The 23589-nt window shown below is 39.2% G+C and overlaps 2 protein-coding genes across 3 annotated transcripts; both read left to right on the forward strand.

Moving 5' to 3' along the window:
• The first annotated feature begins 2172 nt into the window (after nucleotides 1-2172).
• Nucleotides 2173-18895, forward strand: LOC118004308 (olfactory receptor 51E2). Of its 2 annotated transcripts, none has more exons than XM_034995621.1 (2): nucleotides 2173-2341; nucleotides 16274-18895. In XM_034995621.1, the coding sequence occupies exon 2, from the start codon at nucleotides 16326-16328 to the stop codon at nucleotides 17295-17297; it is 972 nt and encodes a 323-aa protein (XP_034851512.1). In that variant the 5' UTR covers nucleotides 2173-2341; nucleotides 16274-16325; the 3' UTR covers nucleotides 17298-18895. The 2 variants fall into 2 exon arrangements, with proteins under 2 accessions (XP_034851512.1, XP_034851511.1); XM_034995620.1 differs by having other exon boundaries at nucleotides 16277-18895.
• LOC118004009 (olfactory receptor 51F2-like) lies at nucleotides 3459-9752 on the forward strand. The gene is made up of 2 exons (XM_034995135.1): nucleotides 3459-3466; nucleotides 8111-9752. Exons 1-2 carry the CDS (start codon nucleotides 3459-3461, stop codon nucleotides 9054-9056), a joined length of 954 nt encoding a protein of 317 aa, XP_034851026.1. The 3' UTR covers nucleotides 9057-9752.
• Nucleotides 18896-23589: the final 4694 nt, after the last annotated feature.

The raw sequence follows: 23589 nt of genomic DNA on the forward strand, positions 1-23589 counted from the left end.
AAATGTTTCCAAAGGTCTCAAGAAGTTCACTGTAAGGAGATATGACAGACCAAACTTCATATACAAAATGTAAGCATACACAGGTGACAGCATGTTAACATCCAGGCTAGCACATAAGCATGCACACATGCTGTTGGGTTAGAACAATTTGAATTGGAATTAGTGGTAGATGAATAATCATGTGAAGATTCTCTAGCGAATGAGTTTTAAAACCTGAAGGGTTTCCAATAGCCCAAGCTTTAAATAGTGGTTGTCACACTTATTAACTGAGAGATCTAAGTAAGTTACTTATATTCTCTAATCCTTGGTAACTGTAATAAATCAAAGTAATAAGGGATTCTTCCATCAAATTTATTATCTTACAGTTGAGTAGGTCAGAAAACTGATATGAATCTCACTGAGCTAAAATCAAGGCATCAACAGGGCTGCATTATTTTCTAGAGAGCATAAGGAAGAACAATACCCTTGCCTTTTCTCCTTCTAGAGATTGCCCACATTCCTTGGCTCATCTCCCTCGCTCTGCCATCTTCAAAGCTAGCAATGGTGGATCAAATCCTTCTCAGGCTGCCACTTCTCTGGGTCTCCACTTTTAAGGACACATGTGATTAGAATGAACCCACCCAGATGATTCAGGATAATCTCATCTCAAGGTCTTCAAAGTCAATCACATCTGCAAAATCCCTTCTGCGTGTTAACGTAACATATTCATGGGTTCCAGGTATTAGGACGTGGACATCTTTGAGGGGTACTATATTCTCTACCAAAAACACTTCATAATACCTTGGGCACAGAATGCATGATAAAGTGTTGTTGTTACATTATAAAGAATAAAGTATTTCAGGCCAAGATATTTTCGGTGGTGAAACAGACTGGGTGGTAGGGAGAGATAAGGATGGAAGCAGGGAAAATAGTTAGGAAACTACTGAAATTATCCAAGTAAGACATAATGGCAACTTGGAAAAAGGAGGTATTTTTGGAGGTGATGAAGAGTGATTACATTCCAGTTATAGTTTCAAAGATATTAGGATCTGAAGACTTATATGCAGAGTGTAAGAGACAGAAATCAAGGGTAGATTTCAAGACTCATATGCTCTAGAGTGGTCCAGTAATGGTGAGACCATCTGAGGATCTAAAGGGACCATAAGTAGAGAAGATGGACAGTCTATAGCAATTTGTGGGCACTCTATTTACTGAAGACTAGAGAGAGCAATTGTCGCCTCTTTTCAGATTGCATCATTGGCCAGATCCATCACCCACATACTCAAAGTCCTTAGTACAATATAAGGTCCTCAAAATTTAAACACAAGTGGGGAGAATCTCAAATTATTGTTGTTAGTTTCCTTCCAGTTAGTGGTCTGGGATTCAAAACATAAAATAGGTTAAATTATGAAAAAATAAATAGAAATGTATTTTCTGCACACCTAATTGTAGACTGAGATTTTTACCTATGACATTCTCCAAGTACTTGGTTCATGCCTCTAAGAGAACATTATCATTCATTATCAGTATTGGTAACTATCAGTTAACTGTGTGTTTCTAAACTAAACCAAGAGACCATGGACAGTAAGAACTGTGTAGTATCCCCCTTTTTTTTAATCTCCAGCAGTTAGCATGATGTTTGGAATATAGGATAGTCTTATGCAATATTTACTGGATGTATGTATAGATGAGTAAATTATTTTTTTTCCTAGTCATAAGAGACAGTCTGCTAAAAAGCACAGACTAATGAAACAGGACTGCCATAAATAGTAATAGATGCTAATGAGTTACTGAGTGGAATGTGATTTGCACTCACCAGAGGAGATTCCTTTTAGCAATTTAGTATAATATTTCATTTTTTAAAATACTCTTTAGGGTGACTGCTTAGGGGCATGGGATTTCTCTTTGCAGTAATAAAATTTTCTAAAAGACCATGATGATGCTTGTACAACTCAGTAAATTTACTATAAACTATTGAATTGTACATTTTAAATGGGTGAATTTTATGATATGTGAATTATGTCTTAAAATTATTTTTACAAAAAAACACTTCAATAAAAGGGCACAAGGACAAAAAAAAATTACATCAGCCTATAAAGCACATGACCACAATAAGTAATTGCGTAATGGAACAAACAGACAAAGACTGTATAAGGCAAAAGAAGCCTTCTGGGAACCACCATACCCCTGGAGACACAGTGAGTGACACCACCAGCAGGAATGGGCCTCTCAGCTCTGTGCCTGTCTCCATTCAGGCTGGAACAAGTCTCCTCATAAACTCGGTCCTCCCCCTGGAATCTGAAGTCTCCTCAACCTTCTGAGTCAACCTGAGAGGGACAAGCAGAACTGCTGTACAAACTCTGTAAGTAAAACCATTTTGTTCGATGAAAAGACTTGACTCTAGGTGAGCCAAACTTTCTTATCCACAGGAAGAATTTTCTCACAATGTTCAGAATTAGATAAGATAGTGAGATGGTGGGCTGAGGTGGACAGCAGAATTTATAGAATTATTTATTCTCAGGAAACCTGCAGAGAAAGGGCATTTTGTCTGCCCCATGTGGTTTGCATAGTTTGTGGTTTGTTAAGCAAATAGCTTAATCATTTATATATAAGTTATCATAGTTAGTGGTTTGGTGCTTGAGAAAACCAAAGAGGTTGTCAGGAGCTGAATAACACATTTCTAAGCCCAATTATTCTTACTAAAACTTTAAAAAAATACCAATTTTGAACACTTACTGCATGCAAGGCACTGTATTAGGTGCAGTATATAGTCTACCTTATAGATGAGGAAACTTGATCAAAGAAAGTTTACACTACTTATACATGAAACCATAGTTTTGGGGAGCATAGTGTGGGAATTTTTTTTTAAAAATTGGGTTTAAAATTCCAATTCTGACATTCACTAGCTGTGTGTGATTCTGAATATGTTTCATAACCTCTCTCATACTCGGTTACCAGAAAAGAGGAATCAAAGTGAATTTAGTAATACTTGCCAAATGATGTTGTAATAAGAATTAAAAGAATGTTTCTCAAATGCTTAGCTCTGTAACTTTCACAGAACAAATTCCAATAAATGGTAGCTGTTGTTATGAGTAATATTTTTTATTATTGCTACAAAAAGTCTCAAAACTAGTTGGTGTCTAAGCAAGGACCTGAACCTAGATCAGTCACATGTTATAGCGATGCCATTATCAATGGCTTGGACAATATTGATAATGCTATATGGTTGTTCAGGAGTTAAAGACATAGAAGCCATAGCTCATAATAGTTCAATGAAAGAAGAGCATCACTGTGATCTGGGAGGACAGGAAAATTAATTAGGAGACTATAGCTTATCTCTTACAAGAGAAAAGGAAGGTTGTACATGGATTGGAGAGGATGGATTGAACAGATTCCAGGGCGATAGCAGCACAGAGTAGTTTGGGGGAATTTTAGTACCTCCCCCTGATAAATCCATTAGTCCCCCTTTATTCTTTGATATGAACAGGTAAGTCTGTTCAATTAAGGAAAGCACAATGAAGTACAGCTTTAAGCACCCACTATGAACCACATTGCTATTACTCAGCCCTCAAATAGAAAACTCCGGATTCTCCAGTTTTTGACATTTTAGAAGTAAAATCAATAAGTATTTAATGAACATTGGTATGTAGGGGATGAGAGAGAGGGAGAAAAGTGTGTGTATGTGTGTATGTGAGGGCAGTAACTCTGATTAGATGATCTGTTAGTTTGATGTCATTTACAGACAAATGAGGCATAGGAGAGAGAGTTGGGTTTGGAATGGGGGAAGGAATGAGATCCATTTGGCTCATATTGTGATTGGGGTATCTGAGGGATTATGGATGGGAGTATGCCTCAAGGGTAGATAGTTCATTCATTTTTTTCCCACTGGCACTAAGCAGAGAGCTTTGACCTGTTCTCCAAACTGCTGCCCATTAGTTTTTCAAATTGCCTACTTGATCACCTCACTCTAGTTCCAGGATTCATGACTGCCTTCAAGTTTCAGCCCAGACATTTTGCCATGGCTTCAAAGATCCTGTTAACTTTTGAAATATAGAACTCAGGAGAATCTATAATTAGATTTCAGATTCGCATGTCATCTGAATATAAGTGCTATTTAAAGCTGTGGGAAAAACTAAGATATTCCAAAGAGAGTATACCAGAGAGAAGAAAAAAACAGGGGCTTCTTTCTATGAATCATGGATCACTGCATCAAAAACTAATGATATATTGTATGGTGACTAATATAACATAATGAAATAAAAGTAAAAAAAAAAAACAGGGGCTCCTTGAAAGAAAAGGACTCTTAAAAAACACAACTGAAAAGACAGAGCAAAAATACTGTTCAATAAAGAAATTAAATAAAAACACAGAATAACTACACTGAAGCTAATGAAGGAGAAAGTGCCTAAAGAAAAGGTGCCTAAAACTGTGAAAATTTGAGATGAGAGAGAGGAAAACAAATCTGAAGATAAACTTTTGGACTTGGTATTTAGAAAGTGTTTGGTGACATGAGTTGGAGAATTTCCTGAGAGTCATTAGAGAAAGAACCCAGATTATTACTGAAGGTGAAGGGATAATAAACACAGGCAGACTGTCCTTCAAATAATGTGTTTTGTCATTATAAAAGATAAGGCAGGAAATTGAGAGAGAAACAGGGTTTGTCTCTTATTTCCCATACTAACAAAGCACAGGGGCCAATTAAGAAAGATGGTCAATATATCTTAGTTGAATTGAATGTCATGTTGAAAACATCTATATAAATGTGTGGGAAGCTTTCATTAATGGTTTGGGGTATAACTTGAGAACTGAAGCTGCAGAAAGGGAGCCACTGGTACTACCTAAGATACTAAAGAAGGAAAGGAATTTTGTTAGGGTTAAGGGAGAAGAAATGAGAATGATTTGTTTAGTTATTCATAAAATATTTGGAAACGCCTAGCTCTTGATGCTCTGCAACTAAAATTGAAGTTCCCTCTCCTTTCCATGGAATGAAAGGTGTTCATGTCCTGGCCCGGCTGATTTCTCTTGCTCAGCTCCCACGTCACCCAGTATCATATTTAAGGCTCCAGCATTTTAATTTTGTTGTAGTTGTCCAACCAACCCTGTTATTATTTCATTTGGTTTCTGCTCATGTTTTTATCTATGTCAAGAACACCATTTTCCTGCTTTAAATCCTTGTAAACTCACATCCACCCATCAAAACATTACACAGTTCTAATTCATCTACTCAGTTAAGAGTTCTTGGAACTAATTCTTCTTGACACACACAGACACATTCATGTATACACACACTCAGAATCTGTCGCTCCAAACTATCCTGTCTTATCACTTAGAAATACCTCATCCAATGCACTCTACAGCTAGAGGTATTTGTCTCTGAATCCTCTTATATGCAGTGTGCCTGGCATGTAGTAGGTGTTCCCCAAACTGGTAATTTTTCATTTTCATAGGAGTCACTGGGCTCTTATTAAAGATACAGTTTTCAGCCTTAAAAAGATGAGGTGTTGACAACCTCTCTGGTTTTCTCAGGCACCAAACCACTGTCATTTTATTTGCTTCATATCCTTACTGCTGACACAATACCCAGTGAGCTCCCAGTTTGATACTGAAATGAACTAAGCATTGGTGATGGGTGATCAAGAGCTTAGATGGAGTTATTGGCTATGAAAACCAATAAGGAATCTTCTATGTCTGCACCCAGCATGGATGAGGAGAGGGTACAGGAAGACACAGTTGTAGAGCAATGGAAAGGAAGGAATTTGAGGGAGTTCTCTTCTGCCAGACTCAATTCAGATCAGTTCAGCCTACACATTATGTTTTTCTTCTGATCCCTCAACAAGAAAGGGAAGGGAAAAAACTGACAAGAATGAAAATGTGTAATGAATAAATTGTTTAAATTAATAAAATAATGTAAAGGGAGCCATGAAGAAATTAGGATGAAAGAGAAATTGTTCTAGTAACAATTTTAAAAAAAAGATCTCTTATGAAATTTCCTAGCACTCAATAACAAAAGTTACACCTCAATCTTTGCACGTCATAGCGACAAGCATCGTGAAAATCTTCATGACAGCTAGACATAAGTGACATGTATGGAGGCACTCTGCACCCCCAGAATTCTTTTTTGTCATTCACCATTGGACCCTAGATGTTGAAGTTATTTATAAACGGTGCTATTCTTTCTCCCTCACTTGATTTTAAACTCTTTAAGAGTTCATTCTGGCTCAACACTTTCACATATGCCACTCTAGTAGCCTTGGAATACTTCATTTCTATTTACACAAAACATAGCAATCTTTCAAGCACTGATTTTCCTAAGAAGACTTCTCCATACCCCAAGCCTTTTACACACAGTTGAACTGTGTGTGCAATTATGAACTTTTTCATAATTACTCTAGCTTCCATGGACTCCAGGAAGTTGTTAACCTCAAAAGTTGAGACCCAGGTTCCGGAAATTAATAGTAAATAAACAGGTCAAAGACTTGCGGAACATGAGAGGTGAGCCCCTTTTTTTAAATTATCATAAGTACTATTCATTTAATAAGTAGAGTTTTAGTTTGCCTTTCTGATCAATATGTATTTTTAAAAACTATAATTACTAAAAGTGTTTTCAGAAATCAATATATTTATGAAAAGTGCTAATAGAACTTGTTAAACATCAAATTTGTTAAACTTGTTAACTTTCAAAGTTTCATAATTAACTGAAATGCATGCCAGTTGAGCAAATCTGTATCCAATTCATTTCAGCATAATGTCAGTTGTATTCATGACACTCAATAAACAGGCACCAGAAGCACTGCCAAAAAGAAAATGCTCCCTTTCTTAATGAATGTTTCCTTTCTGTCAACTCTTATTCCTATTAGGAGGTTTGATCATACATTTCTAACAGTAATTTCATTGGTTCCCTGAGGACATTCTTATGACTCTAAACTGTAGAGTCTAAAGTTATAGTTTACTTATTGTGTCAATTCATGTAACTTAGCACTTCTTTTTCCTCTAATTTTTCATTGATTTCAATTAAATATTTCCCAATTTTTTTAAACTAAGATTTCTTTAGGGAATCCTTGAGGTACTTTATCTGAGTGAACTTGAGTGGTCTGGAAAACATTTAGGTTCCCCTGAGGAATAGTTACCTTACTGACTGAACCCTCTCCAGTCACAGCCCTAATGTCTGCTTTCCCAAGACTCCCATTTCAACTCATACATACCCATCTGAAGAGCCTGAAATTCTGTACTCAATGAAAAATGAAATGTAATGTTCACAGTAAAGGTATATCTTTCCCTCCAAGGCAAAACAGTAAAATTCTATGAAATATCTCCTGAGAAGTATGTCTTAACAAAATGGAGAACAACCAATCTTCAGGCAGATGAAGAGAGAACTCTATCTGTATAAGGCAGCATGCTATATCATATGGGGGGGTTGGGGGGGGACAGAGGCCTCTAAGGTGGTAGGTCTGTGTTCTAACTCCACCTCCCAAATGAGACACCAGATGCTACACTGCAGGTGTCACTTTCAAGGTTAGATACCATAGACAATCTGCACATGACTGCACTGGTGCCTAAGCCATCTGTTAGCGTGTCATATGTGTTTTTTATCATAAGTATCTCTCTCAATATTTTCTGGCTTCCCAAATTGTCTATAAGCTTCTCTGCTTTCTACACTTGAGGCCGATATAGTATTGCTGCTCCACAGTCCCAGTCTACTTTTCTCCGATGCCAACTATATGGAAAAACTAACCTGCTACCTCTTTATCACAATTTGAAAATCCAGAAAAGGTGAAATATAATTGACCAATCTTGACTAAAGTGACTTCCCTTCGTCCAGTCATCTCTGGGCTGGAGAAATGGAAGGAAAGGTCACACAGTATGAACATAGCTACCAGCAAAGGGTCCCAGGAAAGAAAAATGATGGGCTGAGGTACATATAAGAAAAAGAATGGTACCCTACTACAGCAGTTGAAATCTTAATGATTCCTTTATCAATTTCAATGAGAAATTCATTTTTACATAGTATATAAATATTTGTCTTCGGTTAGTTTTGGTTGAATAAAATTATTTGTAATTGGATTAATACCAAAAAATGCAGTTTTGTTGTTGTTCCAGAGTTTCATCTTGGAACTCTGTATTTTTAATCCAGCATTTCAAACTTCTGGAATACCACATCTACTTCCATCATTTTCCTGCTAACTGGTGTTCCTGGGCTGGAAGCCTTCCACACCTGGATCTCCATTCCCTTCTGCTTTCTCTACATAACCACCCTCTCAGGAAACAGCCTGATCCTCTTTGCCATTGTCACCCAGCCCAGCCTCCATGAACCCATGTATTATTTCCTCTCCATGCTGTCCACCACTGACCTCGGCCTGTCCATATCCATCCCGGTCACCATGTTGGGTATATTCTGGTTCGACGTCAGGGAGATCAGCTTTAATGCCTGCTTGTCACAGATGTTCTTTATTAAACTCTTCACTGTCATGGAATCCTCAGTGCTGTTGGCCATGGCCTTTGGTCGTTTTGTGGCCATCTCTAATCCACTCAGGTATGCCACCATTTTAACTGATTCCAGAATAGCTCAAATTGGAGTGGCAATTGTCATCAGGGGGACACTAAGGCTGACACCAATGGTTGCACTTCTTAAAAGACTGTCCTTCTGCCACAGCCACGTGCTCCACCACTCCTACTGCTTCCACCCTGATGTAATGAAGCTCTCATGCACAGAAACCAGGATCAGCAATGCAGTTGGGTTGACTGCCATGATCTCTACTGTTGGTGTGGACTCAATCCTCATCCTCCTTTTTTACATTTTGATTATTAAGACTGTCCTCAGCATTGCATCCCCAGAAGAGAAGAAGAAAGCCTTCAGCACATGTATCTCCCATATTGGGGCTGTTGCTATTTTCTGCCTTCCATTGATCAGTCTGTCCTTTGTTCACAGATTTGGGAAACAAGCCCCAGCCTATGTTCATACAATGATTGCTAACACGTACCTCCTGATCTCTCCTGTAATGAACCCCAATATCTACAGTGTGAAGACCAAACAGATACGCAGAGCTGTGATAAAAATTCTCCATTCCAAAGATACATAGAATCACAGAATTCTAGAGATGGCCTACATTGTCAATTTAAAACAAAACTGGTGATCATGAAACAAAAATTTAAAATTAAAGTTGGCATATATTTAGAACATCAGCTAGCTTGACTTTTTATTTTACAGCTGAGGAGACAGACACATAAAAATAGAAGGAATGAACAGTGTAAAGCCCTAAATCTATCATTTCTCCCACCCATCACTGTTCATTCTGAACTGTTGTTTATCCTGCCAACAAACTGTATCTTCTGACTTTGTCCACTTTAGAGCAGTTGGAATGACACATTATGAGAAAGCTGCTCCTTTAGGAGAAATAGGTAGTATTTTTCTAACGCAATAATAATTTTTACTAACATTTATTATTTCCTTTGACTAGTCACAGTTCTTAGTGTTTTTTCCATTTACTAACACATATCTAAAACAACATTATAAGGTAGTTACTTCTCTGAGCAATGAGAAAGTTGAGGCACAAAAATGTTAAGTTACTTGCTTAAACAGCTCATAAACAACAGAACCATATTTCACATGCATGCAAACTGATTCCAGGGTCCCCCAACTCTCAACTTTAGCTATACTTCTACCGATAATATAAACTAAATATAAGTATACATGTATATAATTTGTATATATACATATATATGAGTCTATGTAATTTGTACTAGGGGACATAAAGAAGCAAAACAAATAAACAAAAAACCCCACAACTCTATCCTCTAGAAATTTTCAACCAAATTACGGAGAAAAAGCCCAAAACATAATTTTCAAACCTGAAAAATACAAATGTATTTCTACCTGATATTCTTTCCAAACTAAACATATTCCAGAATTTCTCTCTGCCTTCCATCAACCTTCTGCCCCAGCAGAAACTCAAAAATGACTAAGAATCGCAAATGAATTTCGCTTTGTGTCATTTACTTGGAAATGTTTAATTTGTGGCATATGCTTCATATAATGGCTTAATTCAGGAAGTTAATTATTATTTCCAACCTGGGGATGTCCATTAATTCTCAAATATTTAAAGCACATATTTCAATGACACATTGGTATCACTCAGTAAAGATAGGCCCTATAGGTGGCAGCAGATCCAGCAAGGAAGGATTAGTCAGTCGTATCTACAGGGAATTTGTTAAGTGACAACAGTACTATTTAATAACCAGGATGGTGTCAAAATTCTCAGTATGTTTGACAATAACATTTTCAGGCTCCATTATTGTTGGTCTTCATTTCCCTGATCTTTGTATGTTGGAATGTTCTAGGATTTTGTTCTCAGACCTGTTTTTTCTTCATTATATTCCCATTTTTGGTTATCTCATCTAGCATCATGGCTTTGAATCCCACCTACATGCTGGCAAATCCCAAATTAATATTTATAGTCCAGACTCATATCCTGTGTATCAGTACTCCTACTTGAATGTTTAATAGTCATCTCAGACTCATCATGTCCAAAAACATATCCTAATATTCACATCAATCATGTCTTTCCTAACTCAGAAACTCTATTTTTCATGTTGCTGAGATAGAATTCTTGGAGTTACTACTGATACCTGTCTGTCTCTCCCACTCCATATCCAACCTATCAGCAAATGCTGATGACTCTTTTTCAGATATTCCAGATATTAATACCTGGAATCTAGCTACTTTCTACCACCTCTACTGCTGCCACCATGTGCCAAGCCATCATCATCTTGGACCTGAAATATAACAGTCTCCTAGTAGATCTTCCTTCATCCACTTTTGCTTTACTCTCCCCATGGTAGTTAGAATGATTATTTTAATACATAAAACAGATCATGCCACTTCCGTTCAACATGTCCAGTGGCCCCCTGTCTTACCCAAGGAAAATTCTATTCATTATAGTCATTATAATATCTCATTAGGACCTATATGATTTAACTCCCCTCTACCATCCCAACTTCATCTCCTACTACTCTCCCCTTTATTCATTCTACTACACCTGCACCACTTCCAAATATTTCCTTAAACTCACCATACCATGCTTCAACATCAAACTTCACACTTTGTTTTTGTTTTTTAAGATTTTATTTATTTATTTGACAGAGAGAGAGAGACAGCAAGAGAGGGAACACAAGCAGGGGGAGTGGGAGAGGGAGAAGCAGGCTTCCCGCGGAGCAGAGAGCCCAATGCAGGACTCGATCCCAGGACTCTTGGATCATGACCTGAGCCAAAGGCAGACACTTAAAGACTGAGCCATCCAGGCACCCCAAACTTCACACTTTCTGTCCTCCCTACTTGGAATATTCTTCAGACACCCTCGTGACTTACTGCCTCACCTCATGCAGGTCTCTGCCTAAGTGTTACCTTCCTACAGGGCCCCTGACACTAAAAATAACACCACCAACTCTCCCTCAATTCCTGTCTGCATTCACTCTCTTCCTTAGCTATCTTATTTTTAATACCTGGCACTCCCTACACCCACCAAAATATTAAATACCTATTTATTTCTTCTCTAGTTTCCCCATTACCAGGTAAGATCTTTGAGAATAAGAATTTTGTTTCATTCATGCTGCCTTCCAGACCCCAAACCAGGGTCTGCCACATAATAAAATAATAGTAACCCTGAAAGAACTGGCTCTATTTACCTCTCAAGGCTCATTGCTTGCCCTCTGTTCAGTGCTCCAGGCACAACAAACCACTTGCATTTCTTAGTTGTGATTGCTCTGGATCACTCATAAGCCTTTGCAGAAGCTGTTACCTCCCTCTATAGCACCCTCACTATTTCCCTTCTCCTGACTTAGAATAGAAATGACTTTCTCTTGGAGACATTTCCTGATTTCTCAAGCCTGTCTGGTGTCCTTTCCAGGTGCTTCTGCAGTACCTTGTGCTTCTTTCTCAGGACATCCCTTTTCAGACTCTCCTATAACTGTTTCCTCACCACAGACTCTGTGACCACTTCCCAAGACCAGGGACTACGACTCACTCATTCACTGTTGGAAAGAAGTGAAAAAGTTCAGATGATGTAGATTTATAGGCTGGATATTTGTTTGTTTGTGGGGGGGAAGAAAGAAACTTCGAGAAGAATGATGGCGTACACAGAGTTCTAAAAATCAGAATGAGAAGGAATTTCAGTCTAAAAAACCAGACAGCCAAGATGTTCATACTACTTCTACAGATGTTTCTCTCCTACCTCACCACCCCCTACACACAATAACCTATGGATGGCCCTACTATCCAACAATCCTGAAAACTTATAAGCTTTTCTCACTAGGGAGTGGGTAATTTGGACAATTTGGGAATGGGTGATTTGCAGAGCAAATGTCACCTCTGCCCAAAGTGGACAAGCTCACAATGAACTGGAGACTTTCCTGAAAGCCAGGGCAATAGTAGACACACGGCTGCTGTTGTAGCTGCCTGAATTCAAGTTGAAATCTTTAACTGTCCTGTAAAAAGTCCTATAAAGCCCTATATGATCCAATTCCCTATTATCTATCTCTATCTATCTCTCTATTATTCTTCTCTTTGGTCTCTCTGCTCAGGCACACTGGCCTCGTTATTCTAAACCCCCAGATATACTCCCTTCTCAGAAGCTTTGCAGTTTCTGTTCTTTCTCCTTTGGATGGTCTTCCTCAGAGATCTCATGGATATATTGCTTACTCCCTCCAGAATTCTCCTCAAATGACTCCATTATGTGAGGCATTCCCTGCCAACTTCATTTAAAATTTCAACTGCCCATCCCAATATTTACCTGTTCTCTTCTTCCCTTTATTTTTTCTCCTTAGGTAGTCATAAGGAGAAACTATTTAGTTTCTCATATTAACTATGGACTGTGTGTCCCTCTCATCAGGATGTATAATCCATAACGGTGGGCTTAAAAAAATAATTGCATATCTTGTTACATTGCAGACCCCTGATAAATATTTGTTAAATGCAAGTGAATAAAGAATCAGAATACCTAGTTCTCTGACCAATATTATCACTAATAACCCTGCGACCAAGGCAAAGAGCCTTCATCTCATCCATTCCCTATCGGTAACACAGGTGCAAGAGAGTGGCTTCCCTACCTCAAGGTCTATTTCATCAACTGAAAGAAAAGCTGGGAATGAAAAACTGAAGTGCATGCCCTTATTCTGAGTTATGGGAATTACTGGTTTTTTGTACCCATTTTGGTTTTTAAAGAGGATGTGAACTCTGAGAGCCCAGGGACATAACTATACATCCATGTTGCCTGTCATGTCTAGCAAAGTGGCTAATGAGGAAAAGCTCTAACCACTGCTGCTACCTGGGGGAGTCTGAGTTATTTGGAAGAATGGGGACAGATTGTCAAGAGCCCTGGATGTGTAAGTGTGGGAGTGACGGCAGAGGCAGTGGCAGTGCCCCCTTTGTGATCATGCCCCACAACACACACACACCAGACAGAAACAGTGGGAAGCCCATGGAAGTGACATACAAGTGAACATGGAGATACTGTCCCCTGCCTGCCAAGCCCCAGGGGCCTCAGTCTGTACTCCCACAGCCTGTTCCCATGGGCCTCCTAGGCAGCATTATAAATAGGCCTGTGCTTGAAAGGGTGAGCCAGCTCCAGCTGCTCTCTCCTAGAATTGCGTGGTTTTCAAGTGAGTGCACCCTCACTTGGGAGTGGGAAGGCCAAACTCCTACCATCCTAAGAGACCCTGAGGACTCCACAACTGTCTCATGGCAGAAGGGGGAAACCCAAATGCACCTTCACAGGCTGAGAAGAAATGTCCCAGAGCACTAGCAGACAGTCCGGAAAGGCAAGTAAGAATGAACGCAAAAGCCACATTCAGACCCAAAGAGAAGCTAAAATTGGTTCTAGCCAAAGGTCACTTTAGGCAGAAGGCCAGGCAACATGGGAGAGAGATATGAGGTCTTCTGGGATAGGTAACTGGGGAGACAAGATAATGGCCCAAAGTCTTAGACTGCTACTAGAAAAACAGAAAAGATGCACTGCAGAAAGAGGAGTCAGGAAAGGATCCAACTCTGTGGCCAACAAAGACCTTTATATCTGTGGGTACTCACACTGTAGCATGGGCAAGAGGCTTAGGGAAAGGGGAAATACATTACTGTGCTCTCCCTGCAACCCCTCCACGCCTTTTCCTTCATCCTGGGCCCCATTTCTCTTGGACACAGAGGTCCAGTGAGCTGGCCTCCCTCCAGGGAAGTTTCCTTAGCATTACCCATACTTTTCAGCCTGACTTGTTTAGATTTCTGAATCTCTCTCCCTAAGCTACCCATGATAGATACATAGATGGTTGGATGGATACAAGACATAAGCTATCTTTTATCTCACTGAAGGATGCAATTATATGCCTATTAAAAGGGCTTCTCATTCTCTGATAGCAGCTTGTGGCCAAATTTGGGATCTCACATTTGTCAGGAGAGTAGCTATTATGTCTTTGCATAAGATCTGAGGATAGGGAGAAGAGCAAATAGTGGTCAGAGGTGTGAATTCTGTGACCTTTGAATCTTGGATTTGTTCTTCCTTGCTTATTCATTATGGGGATAATCCAAGTCAAATCTTTTAGTTCCTATTTTATCACACTATATTTTAAGACTGCTGGTCTCCAAACCCTCTCCCCTAAAGCCAAATGAAAGAGAATCTCCCAGTTGCAGTATGGACCCAGATTAGGAGTGAAGAAGAATCCTGGGGAGATGAAGAGTTTACATAACTACCACTGATGAAGACACCTGCAGAGTTAATTCCCAAGTTTCAGAGGTCCTTCTTCTTAAAGCCAAGCCTTTAGCTCTTTAGAAACAATTAGCTCTAAAGACCAGGGTACCTAAGGAGACTAGCAGAGAAAGTGTTTGATGAGGTCAGATCCTAGTGTTTGGGCAGGGCAGGGGCAGAGCAATGCTGGGCTTCCAAAAACAAAAAGCTTTCCCTAACATGAATGGCTCGTTGGCAGAGGTTCCAGGAAAGACAAAGCTCTAGGAGTATCAAGACTCGACCCAAGTTCTCCTTGGGGTAAGGCGTGTGGCCTGGAGGCAGCTTTCAGGTGTGGAGAAACACATCAGCCAGGAGCAAAGAGAAAAGCCTTCACAAGGGACCATGCCAGGCAGCTAGGATCTGCTGGAGGCCACACACCCTGCCAGCACCTTCATCTCCAGATAAGTCACTCACTGGAGGGAGCTACTCCTTTTCATTTGATGACCTCCAAAGGAGTTTCTTTTTTTTATTTAACAGATTGACTTGTGGTCTTTTTTTCTTAGGTTTTTTCCTCATCTTTTAAAAATTGCCATTTTTGTGTTTCTTTTTCCCCTTGCTGGCCTTAGACCTGGGGACCCAGAATCCTGAAAATTTGAAGGAAAAAAAAAATTCCCTATCCCCACTGGCTTCATATACCCATTATTCTCTTCTCTGCCTAATTCCTACTCATGTTTGAAGATGGAACAAAAGGATTATCTTTGCCAGGAAGGTTCCTCTGATCGTGCCTCTCCCCCTCTCATGCATTAAATGCACACCTTAAGCTAACACTTATTCCAAAACTCTAATAACTGGGTTACTTGTCTATCTTCCACCATAGGTAGGGCATCTGAAGGGCAAAAGATGTGTCTCTCATCTCCGTATCATGAGCATCTAGCAAATAGCCTTGTACATAGTAGGTCATATAAGTAGATGCTTATAAAATGAATGAATAATTGAAGGAAAGAAAAGAAAAGAGAACATACCTGGAAAGGGTTCTCAATAGAGTATCTGTTAACATCTATCTGAGAAAAGGACCATCCAATATCCAGGTAATGAAGGTGTGGGCCAGGAGTCCAAAGAAATTTGGAAAGGATACATTTTGGGATAAGCATTGTTCTCCCCAGGTTCCATTTTTAAAATGTAAATGGGAGGTGCCTGAGTGGCTCGGTCAGTTGGGCATTCCAGTCTTTGTTTCAGCTCAGGTAATGATCTTGGGGTTCTGGGATCAAACCCCATGTTGGGCTCCACACTCAGCACTGAGTCTGCTTATCCCTTTCCCTCTGCTCCTCCCTCCACTTGTGCTTGCTCTCTCTCTCAAATAAAGTGAATAAATAAATCTAAAAAAAAATGTTTAATGTAAATGGACCTTGAGAGGAGCAATTGATAAATGAGTTTGAGCTATCCTTTTTCCCTTTGGAAGAGGGCTTCAGAGCTTATGAAAGAGCCTAAAGGGCTTGGAAGAGTGAGAGGGGAGAGTAGGAGAGGGAGAGCTAAGGTGCATACAGTTCCCAGGTTTCCAGGGTTGGCCTCTCTGATTGTGCTCCATGTCCTAGCAGGCTAGCAGGCTGCCAGGGTGACCTCACCCTCTCCAGCACCCCCTTCTTGATGCCAGCTATGAGCTCCTGCAACTTCACACATACCACCTTTGTACTTATTGGTATCCCAGGATTAGAAGAAGCCCATTTTTGGATCGGCTTCCCCCTGCTCTCAATGTATGCCGTGGCAGTGTTTGGAAACTGCATCGTGGTCTTCGTCGTAAGGACAGAGCGCAGCCTACATGCTCCCATGTACCTCTTTCTCTGCATGCTGGCAGCCATTGACCTGGCCTTGTCCACATCCACCATGCCCAAGATCCTCGCCCTCTTCTGGTTTGATTCCCGGGAGATTACTTTTGATGCCTGCATTACCCAGATGTTTTTTATTCATGCTCTCTCAGCTATTGAGTCCACTATCCTGCTAGCCATGGCCTTTGACCGTTATATAGCCATCTGCCACCCACTGCGCCATGCAGCAGTGCTCAACAATACAGTAACAGCCCAGATTGGCATGGTGGCTGTGGTCCGTGGATCCCTCTTCTTTATCCCACTGCCTCTGCTCATCAAGCGGCTGGCCTTCTGCCACTCCAATGTGCTCTCACACTCCTACTGTGTGCACCAGGATATGATGAAGCTGGCCTATGCAGACACGTTGCCCAATGTGATCTATGGTCTTACTGCCATTCTGTTGGTTATGGGCGTGGATGTCCTCTTCATCTCCTTGTCCTATTTTCTGATTATACGAACAGTTCTACAACTACCTTCCAAGTCAGAGCGGGCCAAGGCTTTTGGAACCTGTGTGTCACACATCGGTGTGGTGTTAGCCTTCTATGTTCCTCTCATTGGCCTCTCAGTGGTTCACCGTTTTGGAAACAGCCTTGATCCCATTGTGCATGTTCTCATGGGTGATGTTTATCTACTTCTGCCTCCTGTGATCAATCCCATCATCTACGGTGCCAAGACCAAACAGATCAGAACTCGGGTGCTAGCTATGTTCAAGATCAGCTATGACAAGGACCCTCAGGCTGTGGGGAACAGGTGATCCTTACCACTCTACTTTCCCTTATCTTTAATGGCTTGACATAAGGATTTCCTAATGCTAGCTTAATTCTAGTTGCCTATAAGCGTATCGATGATATTCTCAGCTGTGGCCTCTGAATTCTGCCTCTGCTTGGGGTGAAAGTTTGGAGGCTACCATGATTTCCTTCCATAGGTCAAAATGTTATTGATATTATTATTGTACCAAAAGTTTAAATTAGAAAATCCACCAATGTCCCAATATGTAGTAAAAAAACATAAAGAAGAGTGACAAAAAAATACAACTGGCTTTTTAACAAGGAAAAAATTATTCTACCTGACTAGTAATCTGAGAAATCATATATTAAAATAATAATTAGGCAGCATTTTTGTCTATTAAATTAGCAGTTTTTATTAATGAAAATTCACAATGTTGAAATATAAATTCATGACCATCAAAGGTGATGGTGTAATTGGCATATGTAGCAAGAACTTTTTAAAGGTTCTATGCTTTAATGCTATATTCTCACTTTTGGAAATTTATCCTAACAAAATATCCCTAAGTGCAGAAAGCAGGTTTTTCATAAAATATATTGGTTACACAATTATTTAGAGAAATCATATTTAAAATACTAGGATATAATATATAAAAGTAAGGAATAGTAAACTCAAGTATGGTCCATTAATTTAATGGAATATTATGTGGAATAATCTATATAAAAGGAATATTGTGTGACTTTTAAAGAATCTGCTATAAAATGAAACATGCATATAATGTTAAAAAATAAACAATAAGGACACATGATTGAAACTAATTTGAAAAGCACCTCTGCCTTGAAGGAAATGTGCTCAAATTAATAGTGATTCATTTTTGTTTTTACTTTCTAAATTTCTTTATTATGGAGATCTTGTTTAGCTGATGTGCAACTTTCAAAATGAAGAAAATGAAACTGACAATTTACATAAAATAAAGCTTGTCACAGACCTCACTGTTGGTTTACTATACATTATCTGGGAATTTATCTAAGCCCTACACAATAATGCCAATGAACATGTCTTGAGTGCTTATCATGTTCTAGGCCCTATGCTAAGTGCTTTAGTGGTTTTATCTGATTTTTAAAACAACTTTTTAGAGTAGGTACCATTTTTGCCCCCCATTACAAGTGAGAGAAATGAGATTTTCATTAACAAGATAACGAAGCCATACAGTTTGTGGGTGCTGTGCCAAGATTTGAAATTGAATTTGATAACCAAATACAGTAAGTTAATTCCCATGTTATATTGCTTCCTGTTTAACATCTGCCATTTATTTCCCCAGCTTGTGCAAATCCTGTTTTTTCTCTGCTGTGTTCCTTATTAAGATGAATGTATTTGTGTTGAGACATAACCCTGCCTTCATGAGCAACAAATCCAGAATACTACTCAGGTTTTATAGCCACTTTTCATGTTCCACAGCCTGCTTCTTCCCAGATTAAGGAAGAATATTTTTGTCTATTTATCTCTTATATATTCTCAATAATATTTCCCTTTTTTAAGTATATTCTGTACCTGTCAAACATTTTGAATGTCTGGGTTTTAACTTAGGTATAAGACATAATAAAATTCTATTTTAAATTTTGCTAAGTGTAATATCTACTGCTTTTATACTTCTAGAATCCTATAAACTCAGATTTGAAGATACAGGAGGTTCCCTAGTCTACTTTCCCACCCCAGGTACTGTTTGCACAACTGTAAAGATGCTGATTGCATCAAGGTGGGATATTTCCATTGTATAGTTGAAATCAGATTTCATGAGAAGCTGAAATCTGACTATAATCATTCGTTCCCTTAATGGCTTCACTGAACAAATCTTGGGTGGGGGACTTGGGTGGATAAACCATGAGGGAGACTCCAATCTGTGGGCTCTTTCTTAGGAGAAGGAAACCACAGACACTTAACCTCTCTCCTGGAGAAGGGCCTTCCTAGTATATGTATCTGTAAGCATCCAATTGTGATTCCCTGCTCAAAGGTAGTAAAGTGGCCTCCAAAGTCATGCAGCTAATCAACGCAGATAGAATAGGCTGAATGAAAGAGAGAGGATGGAGGAAATGGGTGACTTCCCTAAAGAAACAAAGAGATACCCATGCTCTATAAAAGTAGAGATTCAGGTATCAGGACTTACCCCAAATAATTTTTATTTTTTTATTAGATTGAACCTCAGTAAGTCTCTCCCTATAACCTCCATCCTCTTCTATCTTCCTGTGCATTACTCAACCTTAAATCGTACCCTCCTGCCTACCCCCATATGCCTAAGAGCATGGCCAGATCGACAATTTAATAAAGCATGTATGTTTTGCTTTTAAAACTCTCACAGTATCCCAGTGCAATCCAACTTATTCATATTCTATTGCCATCTCCCCCACCCTTCCCTTTGCCCTAAGATTTTCATTTTTTTCTTTTAAACACTGCTTTCATTTTTTTAAGTTTTTATTTAAATTCCAGTTAGTTAACATACAGTGTAATATCGGTTTCAGGCGTACAATATAGTGATTCAGCACTTCCATACAACACCCAGTGCTCACCACAAGTGCCCTCCTTAGTCCGCATCACCTGTTTCACTCATCCCCCCCATCCACCTCCCCTCTGGTAACCATCAGTTTGTTCTCTATAGTTAAGAGTCTGTTTCTTGGCTTGTCTCTCCCTCTTCCTTTGCTCATTTTTTTGTTTCTTAAATTCCACATATGAGTGAAATCATACGATATTTGTCTTTCTCTGACTGACTTATGCTAAGCGAAATAAGATTTTCATTTTTTAAAAATAGTTCAGGGACACCTAGGTGGCTAGAAAGGTGAAGCATCCGACTCTTGGTTTCAGCTCATGTCATGATCTCGGGGTCCTGGGATCAAGCCCAGCATACAGTCTACTTGTCCCTCTCCCGCCCCCTCTGTTTCTCCTCTCTCTCTCTTTCTCTCATAAATAAAATATTTTTTAAAAAGTAATTCAAAGACTTGTTTGCCAATATTCATAGCAACACTATATTCACAATAGCCAAAAAAGTGGAAATGACCCAAGTGCTCATCGACAGAGAAATAGATAAACAAAAGACGCTATATATATACAATAGAATATTACTGTATGACATTAAAAGGAATAAAATTTAGATACATTTGACAATATAGATAAACCCTGAGAATATTATGCTAAGTGAAACAAGTTACACACGAAAGGACAAATATTGTGTGATTCCATTTATATGAAATATGTAGGACAGGCAAATTCATAGAGATAGAAAGTAGGAGAGAGGTTACCAGGGGCTGGGGTGGGGGAGATTGAGGTATTTTTAATGAGTACATAGTTTCAATTTGGACTGACCAGAAAGTTCTAGACATGGATAGTGGTGATGGTTGCACAACACTGTACAACTAATTTAATGCTACTAAATTGCACATTTAAAAAATTCTTAAAATGGTAAATTTCATGTTATATTTATTTTACCACAATAAATAATCATGAAAGAAAAAAGGTAAAATTTTCATTATCATTATCAATTTTTTATCAAGAACATGTTGAGGAGCGGCTGGGTGGCTCAGTCAATTAAGCATCCGACTCTTGGTTTCGGCTCAAGTCATGATCTCAGGGCTGTGAGATAACAGCCCCATGTTGGGCTCAGCACTCAGCACAGAGTCTGCTTAAGATTCTTCCCCCTTCCTTCTCCCTCCCCCTCTGCTCCTCTCCCAGCTCAAACTCTAAATAAATAAATAAATAAATAAATAAACTTAAAAAAAAAAGAATATGTTGAAACGATTATATTTTGGATACATTGAGTAAAGAAAATACCCTTTTATAAAAGTACCCAAAGAGGATGATATTTAATCTCCTGTATTAAGGGAAGGAAAGAGCGCTAGGATGGGATTTATGAGCTCTGAGCTATAGTTCCTATTCTACCTCTAGGTGGGTGACCTTGTCTAATAAACATAAATCTCTCTGAATTAACTCTATAAAACATGGTGATTAAATTAGATAATCTCTAAATCCCATCCTATTTTGAATATTATGTGCTCTGAACACTGAGAAGCCTTGAATAATTCCAAAGGGCCTGCAAGGCTGGAACCCTGCAGGGATTCCTGGAAACAGCCTTCTGCCTCACATATGAAAGCCAAGTCCCTTCCCTGAGGCCACACCTGCTATCTGCCCAAACAGTATTTATCAACTTGATCTCCTACCCCTGATTCTGCCATTAAGGCTCTTCCAAAACTCAAAACTGCTCTCAAAGATGGGGATTTTCCACCCCAGAAAATATTCACAAACTCTCTAAAAGGAAGCTCAATCCAATAGAAAGAGCAAACAGTTCTGACTCATCAAGCCAATTTACCCTCTGTGAGGCTTGTTTTCCTCCTCTGTTTATTAGGGATGATAACCGTATCTACCCCTCAGGGTTTTATGAGAATTATGTGCAACAATCCACACATAATGCTTAGCACAGAATTTAGTACATAGTACGAACTCAATAAATACTCATTATTACCATGGAGGGGGTGGCAGGTGACAATCCCTGCCTCACAGTGATATTGAGGGGATAGAGATGTGAATTTCTGCCTGTGGCAAGCAAGCCACAGATTCTTCTTAAACACTCACCTAGTTAGTCATTAGCCTGGAAGCTTGGAGTTTAAGAACTGGGTCTCTCTCTCTCACCTATACCAGGACTAAGTGTAGTGAATGGGGGAAGTAAGATCCAACTGGGATTCAAATGGGATTGAAATGATTTATCTTATGCACAAAAGGAGGAAAAACAACAGAAGGCCATAGTCCCAGGAAAATGTGATTGCTTTCTAGAAGGTGGCAAACTAAAGGGGGTGTTCTGGCCATTGCTTATTCCTTGTTCACATGGACCACAGTCCTGGGAAAGTGTTTGCCTTTTGATTCCCATTGATCTAGAAGGGCTTCCAGGAAGAGGCCCTCTGGAAACTTGGGGAGGTGAGTCAGTTCATAGAGGTGGTCCCAGGCAGCCCCTGCCGTGAGAGGCCTCTGGGTCTTAAGCAAGTACTCACTGAAGTGAGAGTATCTTTCCCAGTGAACAAGGATCTCTAGGGACTGAAGATCATAAAAACACTGCCCTGTTCCCAGTCATGTTTATGTTGGCCTGGTCAGTGGAGGGCACTAGTTTAGGTAGCCAATTCCCCTTGAGAGCCAGAGTCTGAGGTTGCCCGATAAGCAGGACAGCTCCCATCCCCAGCAATTTCATTTAGCCCCCATCTCTGAGCAGCAAACCATTTACTCCAGATTAGACTGACAAGAAATAAGGACAGAACATAAATTTGTTTTTTTCTGGGGCCAGACATTTCCCCAAGCTTTTTTTGTTATTAGAAGAAAAGATTTACCATCAATACGTATTTACGACAAGAGATTACCAGCATCACATATCTGAGATTCTTTCCGAAGATGATCACCACCAATTCTCCCAGCCCATGTGAAAATTCATGCCCAATGTCCATTTTTTATATCATTCAAAGTTAAATATTCAAGAATCAGTTATAATGTTCTGGGCCCTATAAAAGGTGAAAGGAACACAAAAATAAACAACAGTGGATATTACAGTGGGTGTCAGATATTATCCAAAAACAAGAGATAACAAGTGTTGACAAAGATGTGGAGAAAAGGGAACACTTGTACATTTTTGGTGGGAATGTCAATTAGTACAGTCACTATGAAAAACAGAATGAAAATAATTAAAAATAGGACTGCCATATATGATTCAGCAGTTCCACTTCTGTCTGGATATATATCCAAAGGAAATGACATCATTATCTCAATGAAATACCTGTACTCCCATATTCACTGCAGTATCGTTCCCTATAGCTAAGATATGGAAACAAGAAAAGGCATGGAATATTCAACCTTAAAAAAGAAGGAAATCCTGCCATTCGCAACAAGATGGAGGAATCTAAAGGTCATGATGCTACATGAAATATGAGAGAAGAGAAAGATAAATACTACATAGTACCACTTATATGTGTGATCAAGAAGAAAACAAGTCAAATTCATAGAAACAGAAAGCAGAATGGTTGTTGCCAGAGGCTGTGGATGGGGAAATAGGGAAGTTGGTAAAAGAATATAGACTTTCAGTTATATAAGAAGAATAAATGTTGAGGATCTAAGTATAACCTGGTGGATACAGTTGATAATACTATATTAGATAATTAAAATTTGCTGAGAGAGTAGAACTTAAATGTTCTCAGAAAGAAAAGGAAGGAAGGAAGGAAGGAAGAAAAAAAGAAAGAAAAGAAAGAAAGAAAAGAAAGAAAGAAAGAAAGAAAGAAAGAAAGAAAGAAAGAAAGAAA

This window comes from Mirounga leonina, unplaced genomic scaffold (assembly GCF_011800145.1).
Source record: "Mirounga leonina isolate KUSES-001 unplaced genomic scaffold, KU_Mleo_1.0 Mir_92, whole genome shotgun sequence".
Classification (NCBI taxonomy): domain Eukaryota; kingdom Metazoa; phylum Chordata; class Mammalia; order Carnivora; family Phocidae; genus Mirounga; species Mirounga leonina.

Coding starts and splice junctions, on each gene's coding strand:
- LOC118004308 (XM_034995621.1), top strand. CDS start 16,326: ATGCCAGCTATGAGCTCCTGCAACTTCACACATACCACCTTTGTACTT.